The 24,016-nt window shown below is 36.1% G+C and overlaps 3 protein-coding genes across 4 annotated transcripts; 1 reads left to right on the top strand and 2 right to left on the bottom strand.

The window, feature by feature from the left end:
• Nucleotides 1-8,611: 8,611 nt before the first annotated feature.
• On the bottom strand, nt 8,612-10,442 carry LOC120013605 (NHP2-like protein 1). The gene is made up of 5 exons (XM_038865472.1): nt 10,287-10,442; nt 10,083-10,203; nt 9,855-9,958; nt 8,987-9,118; nt 8,612-8,907 (listed from the first exon to the last, which is right to left on the bottom strand). The coding sequence occupies exons 1-5, from the start codon at nt 10,362-10,364 to the stop codon at nt 8,881-8,883; spliced, it is 462 nt and encodes a 153-aa protein (XP_038721400.1). The 5' UTR covers nt 10,365-10,442; the 3' UTR covers nt 8,612-8,880.
• LOC120013604 (actin-histidine N-methyltransferase) lies at nt 10,418-14,973 on the top strand. Its single transcript, XM_038865471.1, has 5 exons — nt 10,418-10,851; nt 12,432-12,598; nt 13,456-13,755; nt 13,853-14,116; nt 14,404-14,973. The coding sequence occupies exons 1-5, from the start codon at nt 10,524-10,526 to the stop codon at nt 14,779-14,781; spliced, it is 1,437 nt and encodes a 478-aa protein (XP_038721399.1). The 5' UTR covers nt 10,418-10,523; the 3' UTR covers nt 14,782-14,973.
• Nucleotides 14,974-17,395: 2,422 nt separating this feature from the next.
• Nucleotides 17,396-20,309, bottom strand: LOC120011912 (uncharacterized protein At5g64816). 2 transcript variants are annotated; one of them, XM_038863082.1, is made up of 2 exons: nt 19,994-20,229; nt 17,396-17,989 (listed from the first exon to the last, which is right to left on the bottom strand). In XM_038863082.1, the coding sequence occupies exon 2, from the start codon at nt 17,939-17,941 to the stop codon at nt 17,561-17,563; it is 381 nt and encodes a 126-aa protein (XP_038719010.1). In that variant the 5' UTR covers nt 17,942-17,989; nt 19,994-20,229; the 3' UTR covers nt 17,396-17,560. The 2 variants fall into 2 exon arrangements, with proteins under 2 accessions (XP_038719010.1, XP_038719011.1); XM_038863083.1 differs by lacking the exon at nt 17,396-17,989 and adding an exon at nt 18,186-19,497 and having other exon boundaries at nt 19,994-20,309.
• Between the last annotated feature and the right edge of the window lie 3,707 nt (nt 20,310-24,016).

The following is a 24,016-nucleotide window of genomic DNA, read 5'->3' as shown; positions in this document are numbered from 1 at the left end:
TGTGATTGAGATAAAGCTAGGTCATCCGAAGATTTGAGGATCTTAATGCCTAGTATCACATCCGCTTCACCCATGTCTTTCATGTCAAAGTTCTTTGATAGCATTTTCTTGGTTTTGTTGATAATCTCAACATTACGACCAAGAATTAGCATATCATCGACATATAGACAAACGATTACACATTCATTGTTCATAATTTTTGTGTAAACACATTTGTCACACTCGTTGATTCGAAATCCATCTTGAATCATTACTTGGTCAAATTTTTCATGCCATTGCTTTGAAGCTTGTTTAAGCCCATACAATGACTTGACAAGTCTACACACTTTGTGTTCTTGTCCTTTGACCTTGAAACCCTCAGGTTGTTCCATATAAATCTCCTCATTGAGTTCACCGTTTAAGAAAGCGGTTTTTACATCCATTTGATGTATCACCAATCCATATAATGAAGCTATCGAGATTAACAATCGAATAGATGTAATCCTCGTAACTGGTGCATAAGTATCAAAGTAGTCTAGACCCTCCTTTTGTCTATACCATTTGGTTACAAGCCTTGCTTTGTACTTATCAATGGATCCATCAGCTTTTAGCTTTTTCCTAAAGATCCATTTACATCCAATTGATTTATTCCCGGGTGGGAGATTAACCAATTCCCAAGTATGGTTACTTAGGATGGATTCCAATTCGCTGTCAATAGCTTCTTTCCAGAATGAAGATTCTGGAGATGACATTGCTTCATTATAAGTCTGAGGTTCGCTTTCTAACATGTATGTTAAATAATCTGAACCAAAAGACTTAGAGATTTTCGATCTCTTACTCCTTCTTGGTTCTATTTCATCGGTCTCTCGTTCACCGATTTCTTCATTCTCAGAATTTGAATCTCTATTTCGTTTCTGAGAGGTTTCGCCTTGTTTACAAGGGAAAATATTCTCAAAGAATTCTGCGTCTCTCGTTTCCATTATCGTATTGATATGGATGTCATCAATTTTAGATTTGTGCATCAGAAATTTGAATGCGCTGCTATTTTGGGCATATCCGATGAATATGCAATCCACCGTTTTAGGTCCGAGTTTTACTTGCTTTGGTGGAGGTACAGCCACCTTAGCAAGACACCCCCACACTTTCAAATATTTGAAAGATGGAGGTCTCTTATTCCACATCTCATATGGAATGCTACATGTTTTCTTGTGGGGCATTCGATTAAGAATGTAATTAGCAGTCAAAATTGCTTCCCCCCACAAGTTCTGTGGTAGACCTGAACTTATGAGCATGGAATTAACAATCTCTTTTAAAGTTCGATTTTTCCTCTCAGCAATTCCATTTTGTTGAGGTGTATATGGTGCTGTAGTTTGATGGATTATTCCAAACTCAGAACATAACTCATCAAAGAGAGCAGAATCATATTCTCCTCCCCTATCGGACCTTAGTGCTTTAATTTTCGTACCAAGTTGAGTTTCAACCTCATTCTTGTACTTTACAAACATGTCCATTGCTTCGTTTTTGCTAGTTAATAAATAAACATAGCAATAACGGGTATAATCATCAATGAAAGTAATAAAGTACTTCTTTCCACCTCTACTTTGAACAAATTTCAAGTCGCATAAATCTGTATGAATTAATGACAGAGGTTCAGTACTTCTTTCAATATTGGGAAAGGGTTTCTTGGCAAACTTTGCTTCAACACATGTTTCACATTTGTGGTTGACATCCAAATTAAATTTGGGAATTAAACCCAAGTTTGACAGTTTCTTCATTGTACCATAGTTTACATGTCCTAATCTACCATGCCATAGAAAAGGAGACACAACCATGTAAGCTGAAGACTTTTCTTTATTAATAACAATCTTTGGGTACAAGAATTTAGACTTTTCGTCTATTACAGCACAATTGGCTTTAAAAAGCCCATCATTGATATACCCATTTCCCAAATAAATCCCACCCTTGGAAAGTACAAATTTGTTTGATTCAAGCACTAATTTAAATCCTTTCTCGATCAAAGTGGGCACTGATATCAGATTCTTCTTGATATCCGGGACATGCATCACATTTAGCAGCTCAAGCTTCTTGCCGGAAGTGAACTTCAGGATCACTTTTCCGATTCCTTCGATGGTGGCTGGAGCAGAGTTAGCCATATAAACCTTCTCACCATCATCTTTCTTCTCATATGTTGAGAAGAGCTCCTTATCGACGCAGATGTGTTTTGTTGCACCTGTGTCCATCCACCAATCTTTGGTGTTTGTGACTATGTTCACCTGAGAGATGACACCACAAAACACCTCTTGATCTTCCTCCTCCTCAACTAGGTGGGCTTGCTTCTTTCCCTTGTTGTTGGCCTTGTCCTTGTTAAGACGCTTCCTACAATCTTTGGCCCGGTGTCCAGGTTTGTCGCAGACATAGCAGGTACCCTAGAACTTGTTGGTTTGCTCTTTCGACTTCCCTTTGGTTTAGGGCTCCCCCTTTCTCTTCCCATGTTTGGGCTTGGAAGTTTCCACCAGGTGGGCCTTAGAGGCTTTTGGAAGTGCAAATTTCTTCCGATTGTCCTCCTCAATCCTTAGACGGACCATCAATTCTTCCATGTTCATTGCCTTGCGTTTGTGTTTCAAGTAATTCTTGAAATCAGTCCAGCTAGGAGGTAGCTTCTCGATGACTATCGCCACTTGGAATGGTTCATTTATTACCAATCCCTCAGCATGTACTTCATGCAAGATGAGCTGGAACTCTTCAAGTTGATTGACAACAGACTTGCCATCCACCATCATGAAGTCAAGAAATTTGGACGCCACAAATTTCTTAGTACCAGCATCCTCGGTTTTGTACTTCTTTTCAAGAGAGTCCCAAAGCTCTTTTGCTGAAGATGTTTCGGAGTACACATTGTACAGGTCATCAACTAATCCATTAAGGATATAGTTCATGCATAGATATTCATTGTCCTTCCAAAACTGGACTGCTGCTATCATCGTTCTGTCTTGCTCTCCCGGTGACAGAACAGGGCACACCTCATAGAGGTACTTGACAAGGTTCAAGGTGGTCAAGTAGAAGCGCATCTTTGGTTGGCACCTATTGAAATCCTTGCCGGTAAACTTTTCTGGCTTTTCGGCTGGAACCATTACACGGCCAGCCAGAGGAGCCGCAGTCCTCCTATCAGCATAAGCTAGAGCAGCAGACTCAACAGGAGCAGTCTTAGGCTCGCCTCCGTTTGGAGCAGTCATACCTCCAATAGGAGCAGTCACCGTTTCACCACCTGGATTATTCAAACCACCAGGGGTCAAGTCATCACCTCCAGGATGGATGGTGGATCCCTCAGTATTTTGAGCCATTGTTTTTCTACACAAGTCAAAGTGTAGAATTAGTAACACAAATATATCAAAAATTTAATGATATAAATTTCAATAATTTTCAATTCAAGTAAGCACAGAGTTTTTGGTTTAATTATACACAAAATTTTGTTGGCTTTCTTTGTTAGGAACTAACAATTATAGCAACCAGATCGTTCCCAGGTAAGAGGGGGCCTTCCGTATAATACGACGCTCAATTAAATAACCCCTTTCCTAGACAGAATTTTCTAGACATTCCCACTTTATTGTTAATCACTAAAAAGATTACCAAAAGTTTTAGATGATTAAAACAATTAAACTTTGTTTTAATTAAATCAATTAATACACGGAATCATGCAAAAATAATACTACTGTGATGGCACAAATATTATCAAATAAGCATGCAATAATAATACCGTGTACTTTAAACAACTTTGATTTATACAAAGAAATATTATTTTTGTCATTTAACAAGTTTGATACAGATTGCACATAGACATGCACGTAATACACATGCAAAGTACTCAATATATATGCAATCAATAAATACACACGTACAGGTAACAAAATCTTATTGGTTCACTCAATATGCACGTACAGATCAACAAGATTTGTAGCAATTCACTGATTAAGCACAAAAAAGATCAACAAGATTTGTAGCGATTCACTGATTAAGCACAAAAAGATGACACAGTATCTCTTTAAGATTGTTGGAATATAACATGCAATAAACCAATTAATATTTATATTGCATGAACAGTGAACAAGCTACAGAAATAAAACAGTAACATTAACCAGAAACAGTAACATTAGCACATATGAACTTAATAATTGATGCTTAAATTAAAATACCAAAAACCGTAAACAGCTTATACGAATTGTGGGAGCAAGGTACGCCTTTCGCGAATCTCCTTAAAGAGAAATGTCCCAGCCACTGGTGCCAAGCTCTCTGGACAGACTCTTCCCAAGATACAACGCTCCGCAAACCACTAGTAAGCAGCACTTCAATACTAATGGACTTAGACGAACCAATTTAGAATTGCACTCTCAAACAGATGAAGAAAGAGAGACTAAGAAGAGCAGCAGAATGACAGAAGAAGAAGAAGTTTTCTCTCTTATGAAGCTGCTGTCAAGGCTCTCCTTATATAGGAGGCTTAGCAACAAAAACCCAGAAAAATCAGTGAGTAATCACTGATTTTAGGGTTGGCAATTTGACCAAGCAAGGTTCCAACCACCAGCCCATGGCTTCGTTTGGCACAGCGGAAAATTTGATTTTCAATGCTAGCGGAAATGCTGTGAAAAATATGTTGAGCTTAAAGCTGTGAAATATGCTGTGAGGTGTTTGGTAAAATAAAAACTGACGCTAGCGGAAAAACTGTTGAAATAAAGTATTATAATATTAGTTTTTTATATTTATATTAAAAGTAATCTAATAAATATAATTCTTATTAAAATTAATTTAATTAATCAAATATAATTTATATTTAAAATTAATTTGAAGTAATTTTTAATTAATCAACTTAATTTTCTTACATTTATTGTATTTTTTAATTTATATTTAAGTAATCAATTCATTTTCTTACATTTATTGTATTTTTTAATTTATCATTATGTATTAAAATTAAACACCTATAAAATTAAAAGTCTTAAATATAAATATTTTATTTGTATTTTTTAAATTAAATTAATTTTATTTTAATATTAAATTTACTGTTATAATAATTATAAATGCATAGATATAATTAATTTATTAAAAAATAGTTATATTTAAACCTTTAAACACAATTAAGTGGGTCCCATTAATAAAATAGTTATACATTTATCTAAAAAGTGTGGGACCCACACATTAAAAATTTTAAAAAAAGAGGCTGCATCTTTTTGTCGTGGGACCCACACATTAAATAGTTATACTAGGGCTTGATCCGCACGCACGCTTGCCTCGCCATGCCCGACCGATCGGCCGGCTCGGCTCGGCTCGGCGGGCACGCGTGTGTGTTTTAGTCCAAGTTCATAATGTGGAGCCTCTCACTCCTACAAAAGCTTGGGTGCCCTTGGGCCCAAAGTCTTACTACAACACTTGGGCTTATAAACAACACATCCACATGGTATGTTTCCAATGTGGGATTCCCATACACACACTTATTGCGTTATGTCCACCATGTTCATCATGGTCACTTTTGAGTCTTTTTACATTCAACCAATAAATGATTTGGTCACACTAATTGCTCCAATTTATTGTCCTTATAACAAGGATCAATTGCCCATAACTTTCATTCAATAATTATTTTTGAGCTTTCAATTAATAATGGTCAAACTATAGTTGACCCTCATTTTCAACAGGGATAAAGTCTGGAAATGTCCATGTACTCTTACAAAAAGTTCGAGCTAAACAAGAGTTCAAATGGGCGAGTTATGGCTGTCAAAATACACTGAAGTCGAACACACAGATGTCGGAATTATAGTTCCGATTTATAAACTTTGAGTCTCGATTTGACCCCTAAAATGCTTGAATCTCCAAATGAATATTAGACGCAAATTTGTGGGTCTTCGAGTCTTCTTTTAAACGCCAACAAAATCGTCCAAATCAAAACTCAAATAAGTGAGTTATGACAATTCGACCACACTAATGTTTGAGCTTCAATGTGAGCTTTAAAAAGTTCGAATCTAGAAAAATATATTAAATACAATTATGTGAGTCATTGAATCTTCTTTCCAACGCGGAAAAAATTATGTCATTTAGGATCCGTTGTGGTCTAAAATCTGGAGTTGGGATGGTCCTGAGAGATTGAGAAGTTTCTTGTGATTAGCGGCTCATGACAGTTTACTTACTAACTCACTTCGAGTTTCTTGTGAATAGTACCTCCGATCGATCGGACACTGTTCCGATTGATCGGAAATAGCCTCTGTCTCGATGAATTCAAGGCTGTTTTGGCAGGTCCGATCGATCGGGAATGGCTCCGATCGATTGGAAATCGGTTCTAGAGTAAAAATCTTCATTTTGCACTCTTTTCCTTCCTTTCTTGCCTTGACACCTACAATATGCAAATACAACTTTCTTAGGCAATATCAACTCTTAATCAACTCAAAATGAGATGAACTTATGTGTAAAAGATGCATAAGTGTATGTATATATTTGACACATCACATACTCTTTGGGATTGTGCTGAGGCTTGTATTATCTGGAATGCTTTGGGAGCTACACAACATGTTGCTGATTTTTTTACTTTGATTCTCCATGATTGGTTAGGTCATAATGTTTCTATGTTATATAAACCGCAAGATGGAGAGAAATGGAGTACTATATTTGGAACTACTTGTTGGATGCTATGGCATTGGCGTAATAAACTTTTGTTTGATGAAGATTTCATTTTTCCTTCATGTCCTCTTCAGCTTATTCATCAAAAAATGAACACTTGGAAAATTACAAAGTCGATTATTTCTAGAATGATAAGGAAGGTTAGAGTTAAAGCTGAACAGTTTATTCGTTGGGTGCCACTTGATAGCTCTTGGACTAAACTTAACACGGATGGAGCAATGCGTTCTAGTGAAGGCTAGGCTGCGGTTGGTGGTGTTATTAGAGATTCTGCTAGGAAGTGGCTAAGTGGGTTCTCAGTTAATATTGGGAGTTGTTCAGTTTTGCATGCGGAGCTATGGGGAGTTCTAGTTGGCCTTCAAAAAGCTTGGGAGCTTGGGTTCCGTAAAATCATGTTGCAAGTGGATTCTCAAATAGTGGTTAATCTTTTAATACAAATGCTTACTCTCATTTGCTCATGTGCATTAAACGTCTTCTTTGTCAAGATTGGGTCATTCAAGTGAGGGCACGTTTATCGTGAAGCCAATTTTTGGTTACACACATTTTTGGCGGGGATCAAATTAATAGATGTCCAAAAATTGTAAAGAACAAATAACAAAAATGCCACGTGAACCCAAACTTGATCCTACAACTTATTTTATCTTGGGATAATTAGAAGGAATGACAAAATTGGGGTGTCATATTTCAATAGGTCAACTGAAAATATAAAATTAGAAATAAAGGATAGAAAATTAAAATTATCAATACGCCCCAATGTTTTTTGAAACTCTCATTCAAGACGATTTCATGTTCGTCCAACTTCTTCTCCCACACATGTTGAGCTCATCAAATGATGCAACAATTCTTTTTTACTTTTTATGAAATGTATTTTATATTTAAAACATATTAATTGCGGGTACACGTGTAGGGAGATTGGCATACCCATACCCGCATCCATGTTGGTATGCCATCATCCCTGAGAAACTCTAAGCTTCTAATTAGATCAATTTAACTAAACTGAGATAAACTTTTCAAAATATATGTTTATTATTTAGTTTACTACGTCCAACCTTACTTATGTTTATAACGGTCTATTTCCTTCGAAATAAATAAGGGATAAAGTCTGGAAATGTCCAAGTACTCTAACAAAAAGTTCAAGATAAACAAGAGTTCAAATGTGCGAGTTATGGCTGTCAAAACACACTAACGTCGAACACAATGATGTCAGAATTATAGTTCCGCTTTATAAACTTTGAATCTCGATTTGACTCCTAAAATGCTTGAATCTCCAAATGAATATTAGACACAAATTCATGGGTCTTCGAGTCTTCTTTTAAATGCCATCAAAATCATCCAAATCAAAACTCAAACAAGTGAGTTATGATAGTTCGACCACACTAATGTCAGAAACACAATTTCGACGCACAAATTTTGAGCCTCAATGTGAGCTTTAAAATGTTCGAATCTAGAAAAATGTATTAAATACAATTATGTGGGTCATTGAATCTTTTTTCCAACGCGGAAAACATGTTCTCAATCAGAGTTCTAACGTGTAAGTTATAACTGTCCAAACAAACTGATATCAAAGAAATATGCGATTGTTAAAATTTAGAAGTAAAATAATAATTGATAATAGTATGACCAATAAAAAAGAAGTTGTAAATATTTTGCCCTTAATGAAATAAATATTTTCCACTTTGTGAGTTGAAAAAAAAATAGAATAGATTTATTGGAATAAAAGTTAGATATTTTCCATTTTATGGGTTGAAAAAAAATAGGATAGATTTATTGGAATAAAAGTTTGATTTGAGCAACCTATTCCTAATTAACCCTAACTTTTTGGGTTAGTCCAGGAATTCTTCCTGCGACCCTCAAAAACAGGAATATTGGTTTGCACGGCCAAATCGAATCAGGTTGGCAAATGTGATGTTGATTAGATAGCTTTTCTCAATAGACAAAATGCATACACACTGTGTCTTACTCCGATAAGTTGCATAGAAACACATTTCACTAATTTTGGGGAAAAAACCCACCATAATTTCAGAAAAACCATGAACTAACTCACGTAATCAGCAAATGTCAGAAGAAAATACAATTGAAACTATCTAAAAACAGCAATTAATAAGCAGTTGCACGCGTTAAACAAGCTACAGACTAATTCAATTCTATGAATTTAGAGGTTGAAACTCAAAGCTTCGACCTCTTGAAGCACAGCTTCATCAAGCCTCCAAAGAGCAACAACTACACTGATCACATTCGCGTGCATTCATAAACTTAGATTAAAAGCTTTTCGATGGCTTCCTGCATCAGACCAAAGAGAAGGGGATTCAAACTCAAGAACATGAAATCGAAATCAATAATATAGAAAGCTAGCTAATACCTTGAGCTGTTGTATTTGGGATTTCAATTGGCTACCCTCATTAGATGTAACCGAACACGCAATGACAGGTCTTGTGACTCCACATGCGCGACCAAGTGCTTGCTTTGAAGGAACGAATACATAAGGCACGTTCTGCCAAATAAAAGGTTTTATGGTTATGAAACTCCTAAGACACCATATGAAAATAGGAGGAAGCAAAACAAGACAGCAGCTAAAAAAAAACCCAAATTGAATTATGGAATACAATTATTGGTTGTTGCAATTAGACCGAAATGTTATGTTTCTTGTAGCAGCCTGAAAAATAAAAAACTTAGATTGTTTTTTCTGGAAAAAAAAAGGTCTTCAAAAGATAATGTAAAGGCTTATTCTTAACAAAACATTCTAAGAGGAACTATAGGCAAGATGCATATTATATTACAACTTTAAGATTCCAGGTATGAATTAACCTAATCTCCTCTCCCCAATGTAACGCGTCCACATAAACTTGTCAAGTTGTTAGAGAAACAAGCATATTCTTTTTCGATAAAAGAAACAAGCATATTCATCAAAAAAGAAACAAGCATATTCAGTGGTTATGAATTTAATGTAACATGAGTTGCAATGAATGAAATTGGAAGCACAAAATATAAGATTTGGCTTCATAAGATCACCCTCTTCTTAACACTTGATAATTCAGAGCATTCCTATATCAACATTAGAGAAACTTCAAGCTTGTACTGTTCCGGATAACACTATAACCAACATTTACATTGCAAATCATGAATTCAAAACCATCATCAACAAGAAAAATGAGCTAAATCCTGTATTTCTATGTTCATGTTAACATAGAAACAAGTGATCTCACAAACATATGAGAAGTATCTATTACCTTATCCTCGGCGAGCAAAGGAAGATGGAGGAGAATCTCAAGTGGCTCGGCGTCAGCAGCCATCACCACAAACTCAGAGATGCCTCTATTGAGGGTCTTCGTAGCTGGACACAAAAACATCCAAAAACAAAATCAAATCAGAAAGCACACCCACAAATTTTGAGGCACAAGCACACACACCAAAAAAAAGAAAAAAAAAAGTGGATTTATATGCAACTGAAAATATACCTTCATTGGCGCCTTTCTTGAGCTGCTTGTAGTTAGCGGCTTGTTGGACAAGATCCATGATTGTTATTGTGAGCTGCGCACCTGCGAGTGGGTAGGCTTTCGGGTTCACTCCTTCCACTGTCTGCGAAACAAATCAATCCACATTATACAATCAATCAACGAAATCAACGGAGAGTTAATGACGAATGGTTACAGAGTAAGAACCATTTTCGTTGATGTCCAGTAGAAAAGAGAGGAAGCGAGAGCTAGGGTTTTTTCGTGGAACGGAAGAGACCCAACCATTCAAGTTTTAAGGGTTTTAGAAGAGAACGGAGAAGCTTAGGAAAAAAACGACACCGTTAAGGCAAAGTTTTCCTTTTTTAGTTTGCAAAAAAAGATAAAAGAAAAAAAGAAATAGAGAGTTAGAGACTCCAATCTCTCGGCATCATCAACAATCAAGCCATGGCTGCTTCCAAGATGGCGATGATGGCCTCTCTGACTCGGTGCCGCCCTCTAACGTGCGCCGCCTCTGCCGCAGCCTCTTATCCTGCGCGCCTGGTGCCTCACCCACCGGACCTTATCAAGTGGGTCAGGCGCGAAGGCGGGTTCGTGCACGAGGCGGTCGAGATATCACAAGATGGTCCCAACGGTCTTGGCTTGGTTGCCTCTCAAGGTATCCCATACGGTTCGGAACTTATTGTCCTCCCTAATCACATTCCCTTGAAATTCTTATCGGATGATAGTGACGGAGCTGATTCTGTTCTGGTTAACTTAGCCCGCCAAGTTCCTGGTATGGGTTCTCTTGGTTTATTTACAGTTATTTCCTTCTGCTTCGGAATTTTAATAAATAGTTATTATTAATGAATCTATTTTGACTTAGAGCTTGTGTAAATGGGTTGCTTGAATGTGCTTTAGGCACATCGACAGAGTGAAAGTTGCTTGTGATTTTACGACTTTCTTTACGTTCTTTTTTGTGAATTTTCATGTGCTTCTTTCTTTGTCCATTTCATTTGGAGCTGGGACATTATGTCGAATTAGTTATTTTCTTATTAAAATTAAATTTTTAGTCCAATGAATAATTATGGTTTATTAGCTGCTCTTTGGAACTAGTACTACGATGGTTCAGTTGTATCCATGATAGTCTGGGTACTGTTAATGAAGTCCATTGTTGCTGGACATGATTGCGAGCATATGGGGTGCCTTGTTCATGGTTCAAGAAAATGTGATGATGCCTTGAGTGTAGTTTCATAGATTGAGGTGTGAAAGAATTTTGTGCATCTTATATTCAATCATCTGAAAGGCTGATCAATTTCTACTTGAACTAAAGTAAGTTTTTATAACAGAAGCTCCCACATTTGGTGTATAAATTAAATAGTAGTTTCCACTTTCCACTCAGGAAGGTTTAGTACTTCTAAATGTTGAGGGTTGGGAACATATGGTTCTTGCTTTTATTATCTCTTCTTCTTCTGCTTGTGTCCATGTGACTTGGATGCTTTTCACTTCGAAGAGATTGTACAAGAACATAGTTCCAGATTTAAGCTCACGCAAACATTATTGGTTGCTTTGCTGTTAATTTTTGGTCTCCGAATTACAGGCTATGTTCTTGCGTATATTCATTGTATGTTGATATCTGCACATAGTTTTACTATCTGCATTTTGCAAAGCATTGTTATCTTATATTAGAATAGTCTTATCTTCTGTTCTTTAGTCAGTTTAAAGATGCACCCGCTAACTAAAAAAATGTTAATATTCACCATTCTGTTGCGATGCGAGTATCCTGAATTCCTGATGCTTTTGAAACAGAGGTCCAGACTAGATCAATAAAAGTTTAACTTCGGATTGAACTGTTATGTAATGTTCTGGTGATGAGAGAAGAGATAATGTGTTTGTTCATCTTTGAACAACATGGCAGATGACATGAAACGAATCCTTTCCTCATAATTGCTTTGCAGTCTGTTTACTTTTGCTTCTAGACTTGGTATTAGTCTGTTGTTCCCCCAAATTACTGCTGCAGCAAATGGGGATTTAGTATTTTCATTTGCTTGTGTTCATTTTTCTTTTGATGAATTATCAGTTCATGCTGCTACAGTTGTATATAGTTTTTGTTACTAACTTTGCTAGCAGATAACTGTAAATTACTGTAGTTACTTGGTGTTCTTCAGAAGATGATGTGTATTTATGTGGTGGTTTGATTTATTTGGAAGTCTTATATGATGTATCAATATTCTACTAATGTGAAACACTGCTTCCGTTTAAGGTATGATATCAAGTAGTTTTTTACTCAGTACACTTTGTAACTCCTAGTTTTGTTAATTCGGTTGTTTAGAGTTTTGAATATGAGTAAATTGGACATTTGGGAGCATTTGGCAGAGGAACTATGGGCGATGAAGCTTGGTTTGAGGCTTCTACAAGAAAGAGCGAACGTTGAGTCCTTTTGGTGGCCTTACATCAGCAACCTTCCAGAAACATATAGTGTGCCAATATTCTTTTCTGGAGAGGATATAAAAAACTTACAGTATGCTCCTATTCTCCATCAGGTATTTCATTACCTACTTGGAAAATTTTTCATTCGAGTCAGAATGTTGGTTATTTCAAACTGTCAAGGGATCCTTGGGGAAATGAGAAACTTGGACCCACAAACTCCTAATATTGACCTGATTTCTGCAATATTTGGTTTAATAGTGAGAAATTTTTGCATGGATTCTTTTGTTCTGAAATCACTTAGAAGGGCGCTGATGCAGGAGGACCATTAATATAGGCTTTTATAAGTTAGTCTATTATTGGGTTAATTTTAAGTAAGTTTCTTTTAGTTTTCATACCAAGGGTATTGTCAAAATTTCCAGATATGTTGGAATTTCGAATTTAGTAATAGTTATTTGTTTTGAGAGTCTTTTATTAGGTTATTTTGTTAAGTCAAGTCCTAGTTATAATTGGAGTCATATTAGTTTACTTTTAGGGATCCTAGTTTTATTTGAAGGAAGTTTCTTATGTAATTAGGATTACTAGGAGTCTATATATATGGATGCAAGTCAAGAATAAATAATAATGAGAGTTTTATACAAATTTGTTATAGGAGAGATTCCTTAAACACACTCGGTGAGAGGCTGAGAGGGGAAGGCGAGTTTATCCAACTCTACCTGAGAGATTCAGGGTACTTTTTGTTTGATTCAAAAAAATTCAAGAATTTTGTTCCAGTTTCAGACCTGGGAATTGTGAATTCCTGTCCTAGGGTTCTTAAATTTTGGGTTTAATTTTGGGTTAGGGTTTTGGTTGCTCAATCCTAAACAAATTCTACATCGGTAGTTCAAAAACTACATCAGGCCCTGGTCATTTGTGGTGCAATGGCCCATGGCTGCTTAGCTTTGAAGGTAATAGCGACTCTTTTCTGTACCAGGTAAACAAAAGATGTCGGTTTCTTCTGAACTTTGAGAAGTCTGTCAAACATGTTCTTGAAAATCTGAAACCAAAGGATCATCCTTTTGGTGGCCAAGATATAGATGCATCCTCCCTTGGATGGGCAATGACTGCAGTCTCATCTAGGGCTTTTCGTTTACATGGAGAAAAGCTTCCAAATGGAATCCGCATTGATGTTCCCATGATGCTTCCTCTCATTGATATGTGCAACCACAGCTTCAATCCAAATGCACGCATTGTTCAAGAACATGATGCAGGGAACACAAACATGCTAATAAAGGCAAGCTTTTCCATTCGTTTAATCCTTATATTCTGTTTAGACAATTACTATTCGCCATCCTTTCTGCTAAATTTGCTCTCTCTTTCTTCCAAACCAGGTTGTGGCAAAAAACTCAATCAAAAAAAATGAATTTTTCCAACTTAATTATGGCTGCTTGAGCAATGATCTTTTCCTACTGGATTATGGGTTTGTTATACCTTTAAACCCTTATGACTGCATTGAGCTTAAATATGATGGAGCTCTTTTGGATGCTGCCAGCGTAGCCACGGGGATATCTTTACCTAACTTCTCTTCACCAGCTCCATGGCAACAACAGATTTTATCCCAGCTGAATTTGGACGGAGAAGCCCCTAATCTAAAGGTTCATGCTCTACCTCTTTATGAGCTATCCTTTAACTCTTAGTTGCAAAATACTTTTTAGCAAAATAGAGGGAAAATTCGTAAATCTTCTTTCACTGTAAAATATAGCGAACTTAATTGGGTTACTTCTCATCTCTCGGCACTTGGAATTGAGGCATAAAACATGATCTTATTATCTCATTGTACCCTTAATTTGAATAAAATCACGGGCCTTTTTTTTGACAAAAAAACTTTATTAGGGTTTGCCATCAATTTTGACTTATCCAACATTTTTTGCTTCCATAAAAGGTAAGGTTAGGAGGTCCAGAATTGGTGGAGGGACGCTTACTGGCAGCCTTGAGGGTACTGTTTGCGAGTGATGCAGAAACGGTGCAGAAGCATGATATAAACTCTCTTACATCTTTATCTGCTGAAGCTCCTCTTGGGATTGCAAATGAAGTTGCTGCTTTACGCACCATTGGCGCCATTTGTCTGATTGCACTGGAACACTTCCCAACCAAAGTGATGGAAGATGAATCTCTGCTGAAACGGGGTGTTTCAGCCTCAACCGAGTTGGCCATCCAATTCAGAGTTTTGAAGAAATCTGTGATTATGGATGTAATGAGTGATGTCGGTAGGAGGGTGAAGTTACTGTTGTCAAAGGAAGAGGTCACCAACCAAAGCTGATTTTTAATGAGAGATGTGCCATGGCTTGTTAGGCATCAACAATCTTGTCTTGTATGTTGCCTTCGCCTAGTTACCCTGCTTTATTCCATCTTTGATTTTGATGAAATTTTATTTTAAAATTTATTTCATTGTACTGGTGGATGATGGTTCTCTGTCAAGTAATATGCCAGTTCATATCGGATATTTTATTTCCAAGCTGTCATATTTGGTCAATTAGCTCTCTTGCTCATTATCGAGCAAAGCAGTAAAAAGTAAAAAACTACATGTAAGCTTATTTTCCTGTGTAAAGTGTAAAAGTCAATGCTTACTGATTGACATGCATATATTTATGTGTATTGCGGAGGAGCTTGTGTGCTAGTTCAGAAAAAAAGAAGTCTTGTTAGGCACTGATGAAGGGAAAGCATGTAGACTAATATTATGTGATCCACTCTATGATATCTCAATGAAATGAACTTCACCATTTGGATTCATGTCAATATCCTTTTAGAAGTGATGCTTCAATTGAGATGACTATGGTCGTAGGCAAAATCGAGGATGATTAAGTGGTGCTTATGGGCGTTGTGGAAATGTGTAATCTCCTTCTCGCAAGACAGTATATGAAGAAGCTTGAATGCTTTTTACTGTTATGACAAGAACACACTAATATGCTATATGAAGTCCTCAGGGTGAGGATTGACATAGATAAAGATACTCTGTTGCCATATATCTTGGGTAAAACCTCATGGATTGGTAGAAAGGTTGGGTTTAGCAATTAGCACAAACACCTTAACTTTTACATGTGTTTTTTTCAACTGCTGCCTGTTAGTGACATCTAACATCTTTTTTATGTGTAGTGAGAGAGAGAGAGATTTCTGAAAGAGCAGGTCTTTCTTCCTTATCCTATATATGTACAACTGCACTGATAAGTTTAAGAAAACACGGCAAGTAGGATTAGAAAGCATTGGAAACCCAAAACAAAGGGACCTGCAACACCATCACCGCATCAGATAATTCTTTGATGATTTTGTTTCTTCTAGCTAATTGCCAACTGAGATGGGTCTTTCGGATAAACCCAGCGGGGAACGCGACCTCTGCCGGGTAATGTCACCTCTATACCACCCTGGCTGCAGCAGCAACGGAGGCCGTATTATCTCGAACTCTTGCTTGATCTTCATGACCTGGCTATGAATAGGTACGCCGCTATATCCTTCTTCATACGATGATTTCTTCATATTGTCTTCGCCTTTGTTGCTGTTGTGAGGCTCCATTTTACTCTGAAAGAGAGAGAGAGAGAGAATCACAGGTGCAACTGCAAAGATATCACACACTTTATGCCCAAGTAGAGTGTTTGGTGAAGAGTTTGGGAGGCATTGACAATTATATATTACTATGCATTAAATATACGATTTCTTCATGCCTAGTAAAGGCAAGGAGAGGAAGCATTTAAATGTTTTTCCCTTTTTTTTCATATTTTGATTTTTGATTTTTGATTTGATACGATTCTTCAAAGTTCAATACCGAAACTGCCCACCCACCCTTTGGTTTTTCTTCATTTTATCAGTCACACAACAAGTCGCAGCCGCTCCTGGAAAAATCACACTTCCATTTTGGGTCAAAGACACATAGCAGTGTATGTTTATTAGGTTTATTTCTTTGACTTGCTTCTCTGCATTGGCTTGGCTTCTTGATAAGTGCCTCAATTCAATGGACTTGGAGCACAATAAATGAATAAATTGAATTCACCAAGAGAAGAGACTAGGAGAGTGAATATCTATCTTACTCTAATTAGGTAAATTTGCCATCATAATATGAATGCTATAGATTTAATTTCCATGGAAAAATATACACTAAATGCTTTGTTTTGATAATTATAGAAATAATAATTCCTAATCCACCACGCGTTTAAAGGAGTAATTATTTCATACTATTCTGCAATTTAATCCGTTGGAATTGACTTGACTGTCACTATAAATCGCACATGCAAGTTTGCATACAATGGACTGTCCATACCAAACAATAACATGCATGTATGTATGTATATAGATATGTACATGTGTTTAGGTACGATCCATCAAAAGCTTGTCTCCACGTGCTCCTGCTGCTGTCTCCAGTGTTCTGCCATACGCGTGATTCACATGTTCACAATTTTGTTTTATGTGACGAGGGAACCCCGAAAGCATAATCCATTCGACCCCACCCGAAAGAATTTACGAGTCACATGTAATACTCATAAATTATATGGTTTGATTAAGTCTTGAGTCGACACTCAATATTGAAATAACGTCGAATCGCACCAAAATGAATGTTGAAATCTGCTAAATCTCACGTACATGCACTAAGAGAAACACCTAACTTACCATCTTTAACTAATATTTTTTTTGTTCACATGTTACCACATCTCATTCTATAATTAATAAATTGAATTAGGTGCATTATTCTGAAATTCTGTTGGGCCGTTTGACACTCTGTTCATTTTCATAATGGAAGCTCATCTATACACTAACCCAAAAAAGGAAAAAAAAATTCCGATGGATTACCCAAAAATGGAAGCCAGTTTTTGGCTAAAAGTGTATTTGTATTGAGGGATTTGGGGAAGAGAAGAGAATGGAAAGAAAAGGAAGAGAAGGAAAGAGAATGGAAGGAAGAATGCATTTCCTTTACTCAATCATATCCTGCAACAATCAGCACTAACAGCATACAATCCCATTGAATGAAACAGTATCAAGGACTGGATTAACTGTAATTATGTCAAGAAACCATGTTCTACAATATCCAAACCTGACAGGGGAAAGACAATGCACTAAGCAGAACGAAGGGCAGAGAGTTTAAGACATTCACTCTGACATCTCCGGAGACATATATCGTTCCAGTTGGGCACTTGATGCTGATTAACACAAACAGTGCGAGCACAGGAATCTGAGCATGCATCAAGTTCAGATACACCACAAACAGTAACACAAGTATCTGGGATCGGGTCCTTTGAAAATGCACCCACCTTTTTCAACATTCTCTTTGATGTGCAGACCCTCTCACAAACGAAAATTTCATCAGAACTCTTCTCCCGTCCTCTCGCACTCTTAATTCTCTGCTCTTCAGCATGCTTCCTCTTTATTCTAATAGCTTGCCCGGCAATAACAGCCGGGATAGCGGCACCCAACAGGGACCACCACACTTCCACCATTACCTATTCGGGTAGTAAAGCTATTATCCTTCTGCTACTTCGATGCACCTTAAAAGAATTGGAAAGGAATAATAGCATGACGTAAGCACATATTTCCTTCATTATAGCAGCCAACCAATATATCCTATTTGGTAACTTAACATAATATTTAGCAGCAGTGGCACAAATCACACCCCCAATAGAAAAAAATTGAGATGCAATGAATGCAGTAGATTCCTATAAAAGCAGCAGTCAAACCTGAAAAAAATAGTCAAGGCTGAAAGACTTAGTAGAATACAAATTTTTGAAGGGGATTCAATCTCTTAAGATGTTACATCACCTGATACAGCTGCCTATTATTGCAGTAGCTATAAATCTAAGCTCTTTCTCTTTTTTCTTTCCTTATGATGCAACAATTCTAAGTGAGGCATATTATGAATTTTGACTGACATGAACAAGTGACTGAGCATTTCAAAGCTATCATTCTCAATTTTACCAAGAAAGCCACTCATAATCAACCTAGAAGCATGTACAGAACTAAAAAATGTCACCCACTAAACCTATACTCATGCAACAGTAGTATTTATATCATTCATAGGTGTGGATAAGTCCTCCTGAGGTAACCGTATGAGTTTCCAAGGTAAGAGTGCTGATGACCAATTCGAAACAAAAATAAATAGAAACATGGTTCCAATAAAGGGAACCCATGGAACCAAGAAAATAAATTATCATCTTTATCAATATTGTAGGAAAAAATGTGCTTCAACCTAGCATATAATTTCCTAGCCCAAATAAGAAAAGTCACCCTAAAAAAAATGTAAACTAAAGCTTAAACTTGCAAAAAAAAAATGTAAATCAAATATGTTTTGAACCCAGCACAGTATTTTCTGGCCTAAACCATAAAAACTGTAACACAAAAACAAACCATAATGTTCTCCACAATTTAACTTGTATGTATGAACTACTTAGAAGTTAGAACCAAAAATTTTTAAATTTATTTTTAATTGGATTAATATAACAAGTCATACTGGATTTGAAATGACACAACAAATAGTTCAATGCCCTCATACCCCAAAAACAACTCTACAAAATGTATGGAACTATTAACAGTTTCACTACAGAAAATCATTAAGGATTGAGAAATATCAGATATCTGATTTAAGTATTTGTGGATGTCTACAAATGCTAATGTTGTATCAGGAATGAATCATCTGATTCTGAAGCAAAAAACTATGCAGACGATTGTATGAATGAAAACCACTTTGAGGCCACCTTAAAAAATAGCCTAAATCATGTTGCAGATGTAAAAATATACATAAAAGCAATAACATGTTCTCAAATTCTCATCGGCATTAGTGTTCCTTGTGTCCTGCCAAAGGCCATAAGCTTTTGTCACATGTTAAACTGTAAGGTCACTCACTTTCTAAGGAAATTCTGTAACACATTATTCAAAGGAGGAAGAACTAATACAATAATTGAGAAAAAATGCTTCACAGAAACTCTTGAAACTTTGGTGTTTGTATATCATTTTCCTCTCGAGTAGTAGAAAAGCAGGCTGGCAACAAATTGCCAATCATCTAGAATTTACCGGAAAAACAAGAGATAAAGAAACAAATTAATTTCAAAGGATTCAAATCAAACTATTTCAAATGGAATCTAGAAAAAAAAAATTGTAGTCTTTACACAAACAAGAGCGGCTACGTTGCAGAATCATTGTCTCTCTCACATTAAGCTGTTCAAATTCACATAGGCTACACTCAAAGATAATCAGATATATGATTATGATGCAAATCTTCCACAACATTATTTATGTAACTAAAAATTTCCCCAGATAAAATCATATTCCATGAAATCTTAATAGCAACCCAATTAGCTTGGCTCTTTAACGTTGTCAGTTTGCACACACAACATTATAGAACCACCAGCGCAGAACCTCATCAAGAAATTACGCTAAATAGGATGCTACACAGTTCCAACGGATGAGCAAAGCAAGGAATAATAGAAACCTAGAATATCCAAGTACAATTTTTTTACGCCGACAGAAGACCATGAAACAAACAGAAAATATTTCACCTCCACTCCTTGAACAGCTGTAAAAGAAAGAGAGACCGCGACGGAATAAGAGAGGCGAACCACCGGGGCGGCCGACGGCGAAGACGCGCTTGAAATCAAAATGACCATGATGAACCAATATCCAATCACTTTCATGCCCTTTTGTAATGGATCGGGTCCATTTTCATAAGCACCGAAGGCCCAATTTAAGATGGTTATTGGGTCAACCCTGAAAAGGGTAAGTGGAACATCCAACCACGTAAACCTAATCATCCTCTCTAGCTCTCTATGCTTCATCATGTAATCGGGTATCATAATGGGATCTTCGGATCCCGCAATTTGTTTTAAGTCCTATAGTCTACAATTTAAATTTAATGATTTAGGTGGTATATCACATCACACCACGTTTTTGTTTTTCCACTATTAAAATTTTGTCTGATTTTTCCTTCTACTTTCTCCACAATATCAAGTATATATACATACGGGAGAAACATAGAGAACATATCACTTCTTTACCTTTTCTCTATCATTTCTCTCCATTATTTGAGATATATGGGTTATTAACATAGAGTTTTGTTGTTCCTGTTTTACCTTTGTCTTTGGTGCACATAAACTAAAAAGGTTTGTTGTATCCTGGGTGGTAGCCACTACAACCTGTTGTACTGAGTTCTTTTTCCGAGAGGTGGAATCTACCTTTAAGGACATCTTGCACGCCTTAGACAAATTGCAATTGAACTCCATATCATCAATTTTCTCCAACAAACTTAAAGGTAGAAATGGCTTCAGATGATGGAGTTCCTCCTCAAACCAATGTTGTCAAAGATACTGCGCGTACAGTGCATGATGCACCACAAGTACCTCCTGTTCCAGTTATTCAAAATGTTTCATATGCCAAACCATTTCCTGACACATCAAAGATTGAAGTGTTTAGTGGCAACAATTTCAAAAGATGGCAAGAAAGAATTTTCTCTATCCTTGATGTTCAAGGAATGGCTCATACTCTCTCTGATTTGAAACCTCAAGAAAGAGCCAGTGACTCAAAAATATTTGAAGCATGGGTTTATGCAAACAAGGTATGTAGGCACGTCGTATTGAGTACTTTATCTAACAATCTCTTTGATATCTAATGTCCTTACAAGGAAGCAAAACAAATATGGGAGTCTATGATCAAGAAATATACTGCTGAAGATGTTGGCCAACAAAAGTTCACAATCAGCAACTATTATAAATGCCAAATGATTGATGAAAAGGATATCAAAACACAAATCAATGAGTACCACAAGCTTATTGAAGACTTGAAAGCTGAGAATATTGAATTGCTAGAAGAGTTTAAGGTTGGAATTCTTGTTGAGAAACTACCAAAATCCTGGAATGACTGCAAACAACAACTCAAGCACAAGCGTAAGTGTTGTCACCAAAAAGTGGCCTAAGATGATGATGATTTGCAAGTGTGCCAAGGATTATAGTTTCCTACACTAATGAAATGAAATGCACCAAATGTAAATAAGACTTCTATCTAGACAATTGAATGAACTATCTTGGGACCTCAATAGTTCTAGGTTTCCCAACTCCACTGAAGTGCGCTTTGTTGAGATTGAAATGAAGAAGACTAACTAGACACCAAGAACAATTTACACAACGATGGTTAGCATTGAAACTTGACAAGAAATAAATACAAGAGAATTTGGAATGAACAACATCATATTTGCTCGAAATTGACAAGGATTTGGAAAAGTAATTGAAATGCTAGGAAGATTGAAAGTGCCTTTGGGCTTAAGTTTTTGTTGTCTGTTTGACTGATTGTTTGTGTGTTTTTCATCTGTCTGTCTACCATCTTTTATACCTCCTGTCTTGCAGGAAATTCTCTCCCATGAACCATAATCCTACTGCAGTTAACCCCTCATTTGTGTCATTTTCTATCAGTTTGAAACCACTACCACCTCTTCATGTCAGTTTTCCCTTAAATCTCTCATAGGCTACCACCTGGTCCACCTTGTGGTAATTGCCATAACCTCCTCCACTTTACATGGGCTACTTCCAGCATAACTCCACCTGGACAGTTACTACAGTTGAGTTTCTCTTCCTCAATAATATGGGCTTATGGGCCATAACAATCCAAATTATAATAGGTAGCACAATGGGCCTTACACATGTTCTAAGCCTATTAGGCCTAACATATTTTTGGTGCCAACAGTAAACAATTATCACTTGAAGATCTAATTGTGCATATCATTATTGAATACATGAACGTAAAAAATATTGAAGTTGCTAAGGCAAAGGATTTCACTTCAAAAGCTAACATAGTGCAAAATAAGTCTCCTCATCATAGCAACTTCAAGACGTATGGCAATAAAAACTACAAACCTGATTAAAAACCTAAAGCCCACAACTCCAATTTCAAAAAGAAAGGTTATTGTTTTGTTTGTGGCAAACCGGGCACCACGCATCACAATGCAGAAAGAGAATGAGAAATGACAATCCTACTAAATCAAATATAAACTTGATTGAAATAGATGATATAATTGTTGCGGTCGTTTCTCAAGCCAACATGAAAGAATGGGTTGTAGACTCTGGTGCTACCAAGCATATTTGTGCAAACAAAAATATTTTTGCCTCCTACACCACTGTAGCGGAAAGAGAAAAAATGTGTTATATGGGAGACTAAAGAACTACACAGGTTCTTGGAAAAGAAAAGGTTCTTCTCAAACATGCTTCAGGCAAAAACTTTAGCCTTGAATGATGTGCTTCATGTTCCAAATATAAGAGCAAATCTTATTTCAATGGCTCTATTGAAAAAAGTTGGGGTTAAGGTGTCATTTGAATCTGACAAGATTGTTACGACAAAAGTAATGTCTTTATGGGCAAGGGGGGTTATTATAATTGGGGTCTCTTTATACTCAATATTACTAAAGTTATTAATGCAAATGCTAGTACTTATTCTGCTTATATGCTTGATATTTTTGACTTGTGACATGATAGGCTAGGACATGTTAGTCAAGGATAAAGAAAATGAATACTTTTGGTTTTATTTCTGGAATTGTAATGCAAGTATGAATAAATGTAATATTTGTGCTGAAACCAAAATTACTAAGAAAACATATTTTTTTGTAAAAAGACAATAAGAAGTATTGGACTTAATACATATTGATCTAGGAGATTTAAAACAAACAATGACTAGAGGTGGTAAAAAAAATATTATGTAACATTTATTGATGATTTTACAAGATATACAAGGGTATATTTACTTAGAAATAAGGATGAGGCATTTAATATGTTCTTACTATACAAAGCAGAAGTACAAAATCAATTAAACAAAAAGATCAAAAGAGTTAGATCAGATAGAGTTGGTGAATGTATTATTTAATGATTATTGTAAAAAACTAGGAATAATTCATGAAATTATACCTCCTTTTTCGCCTGAATCAAATGGAGTAGTAGAAAGAAAAAATAAGACACTAAAAGAAATGATGAATTCCATGCTAGTTAGCTCTAATGCACCTCATAACTTGTGGGTGAAGCAATTTTATCTATCCGTCATATATAAAATAGGATATCTTACAAGAAAAATAACAAGACACCTTACGAATTATGGAGCAGGTATCCTTCTAACTTGAAATATTTAAGAGTTTAAGGGTGTCTAGCTAAAGTATTGTTGCTTGATTCGAAAAAAAGAAAAATAAGGTCAAAAACATCTTATTGATGTTTATTGGTTATGTTGAACATAGTGCTGCATATAGATTTCGTATGATTAAAAGTGATGTACTTTGCTGTAATACTATTGTAGAAACAAAAAATGTTGTATTTTTTTGAGAATATTTTTCCTTTGAAATCTGAAAAAATTTTGTATGCCCTGACTGAAAATATAATTTCAGAAAACTTAAATGATGAGTTGAGAAGGAGTAAATGGCCAAGAAACGAATCGTATTTTGAAAATGATTTTTATACTTATTTGGTTGTCAATAATCCTTTTTAACTTATAATGATGTTATTTCTTCTTGTGATGGACACTTATGGAGAAGCTATCAAAAATGAAATTGATTAAAT

Source organism: Tripterygium wilfordii, chromosome 13 (genome assembly GCF_013401445.1).
Source record: "Tripterygium wilfordii isolate XIE 37 chromosome 13, ASM1340144v1, whole genome shotgun sequence".
NCBI classification, from domain to species: Eukaryota; Viridiplantae; Streptophyta; class Magnoliopsida; order Celastrales; family Celastraceae; genus Tripterygium; species Tripterygium wilfordii.
Note: the sequence above shows the minus strand (reverse complement) of the source record. Positions and strands in the feature narration are given on the sequence as shown.

Bases quoted from the DNA above. Each gene is read 5' to 3' on its own strand.
- LOC120011912 (XM_038863083.1), bottom strand. From the start codon at position 20,287: ATGATACCCGATTACATGATGAAGCATAGAGAGCTAGAGAGGATGATT. The intron at 19,498-19,993 runs GTGAAATATTTT...GGTAAATTCTAG, and splicing joins CAGCTGTTCAAGGAGTGGAG to ATGATTGGCAATTTGTTGCC.
- LOC120013604 (XM_038865471.1), top strand. From the start codon at position 10,524: ATGGCTGCTTCCAAGATGGCGATGATGGCCTCTCTGACTCGGTGCCGC. The intron at 12,599-13,455 runs GTATTTCATTAC...TTTCTGTACCAG, and splicing joins ATGCTCCTATTCTCCATCAG to GTAAACAAAAGATGTCGGTT. The intron at 13,756-13,852 runs GCAAGCTTTTCC...CTTCCAAACCAG, and splicing joins ACACAAACATGCTAATAAAG to GTTGTGGCAAAAAACTCAAT.
- LOC120013605 (XM_038865472.1), bottom strand. From the start codon at position 10,364: ATGGTTGGGTCTCTTCCGTTCCACGAAAAAACCCTAGCTCTCGCTTCC. The intron at 9,119-9,854 runs GTAATAGATACT...TTTATTTGGCAG, and splicing joins CTTTGCTCGCCGAGGATAAG to AACGTGCCTTATGTATTCGT. The intron at 8,908-8,986 runs GTATTAGCTAGC...GGTCTGATGCAG, and splicing joins CCCAAATACAACAGCTCAAG to GAAGCCATCGAAAAGCTTTT.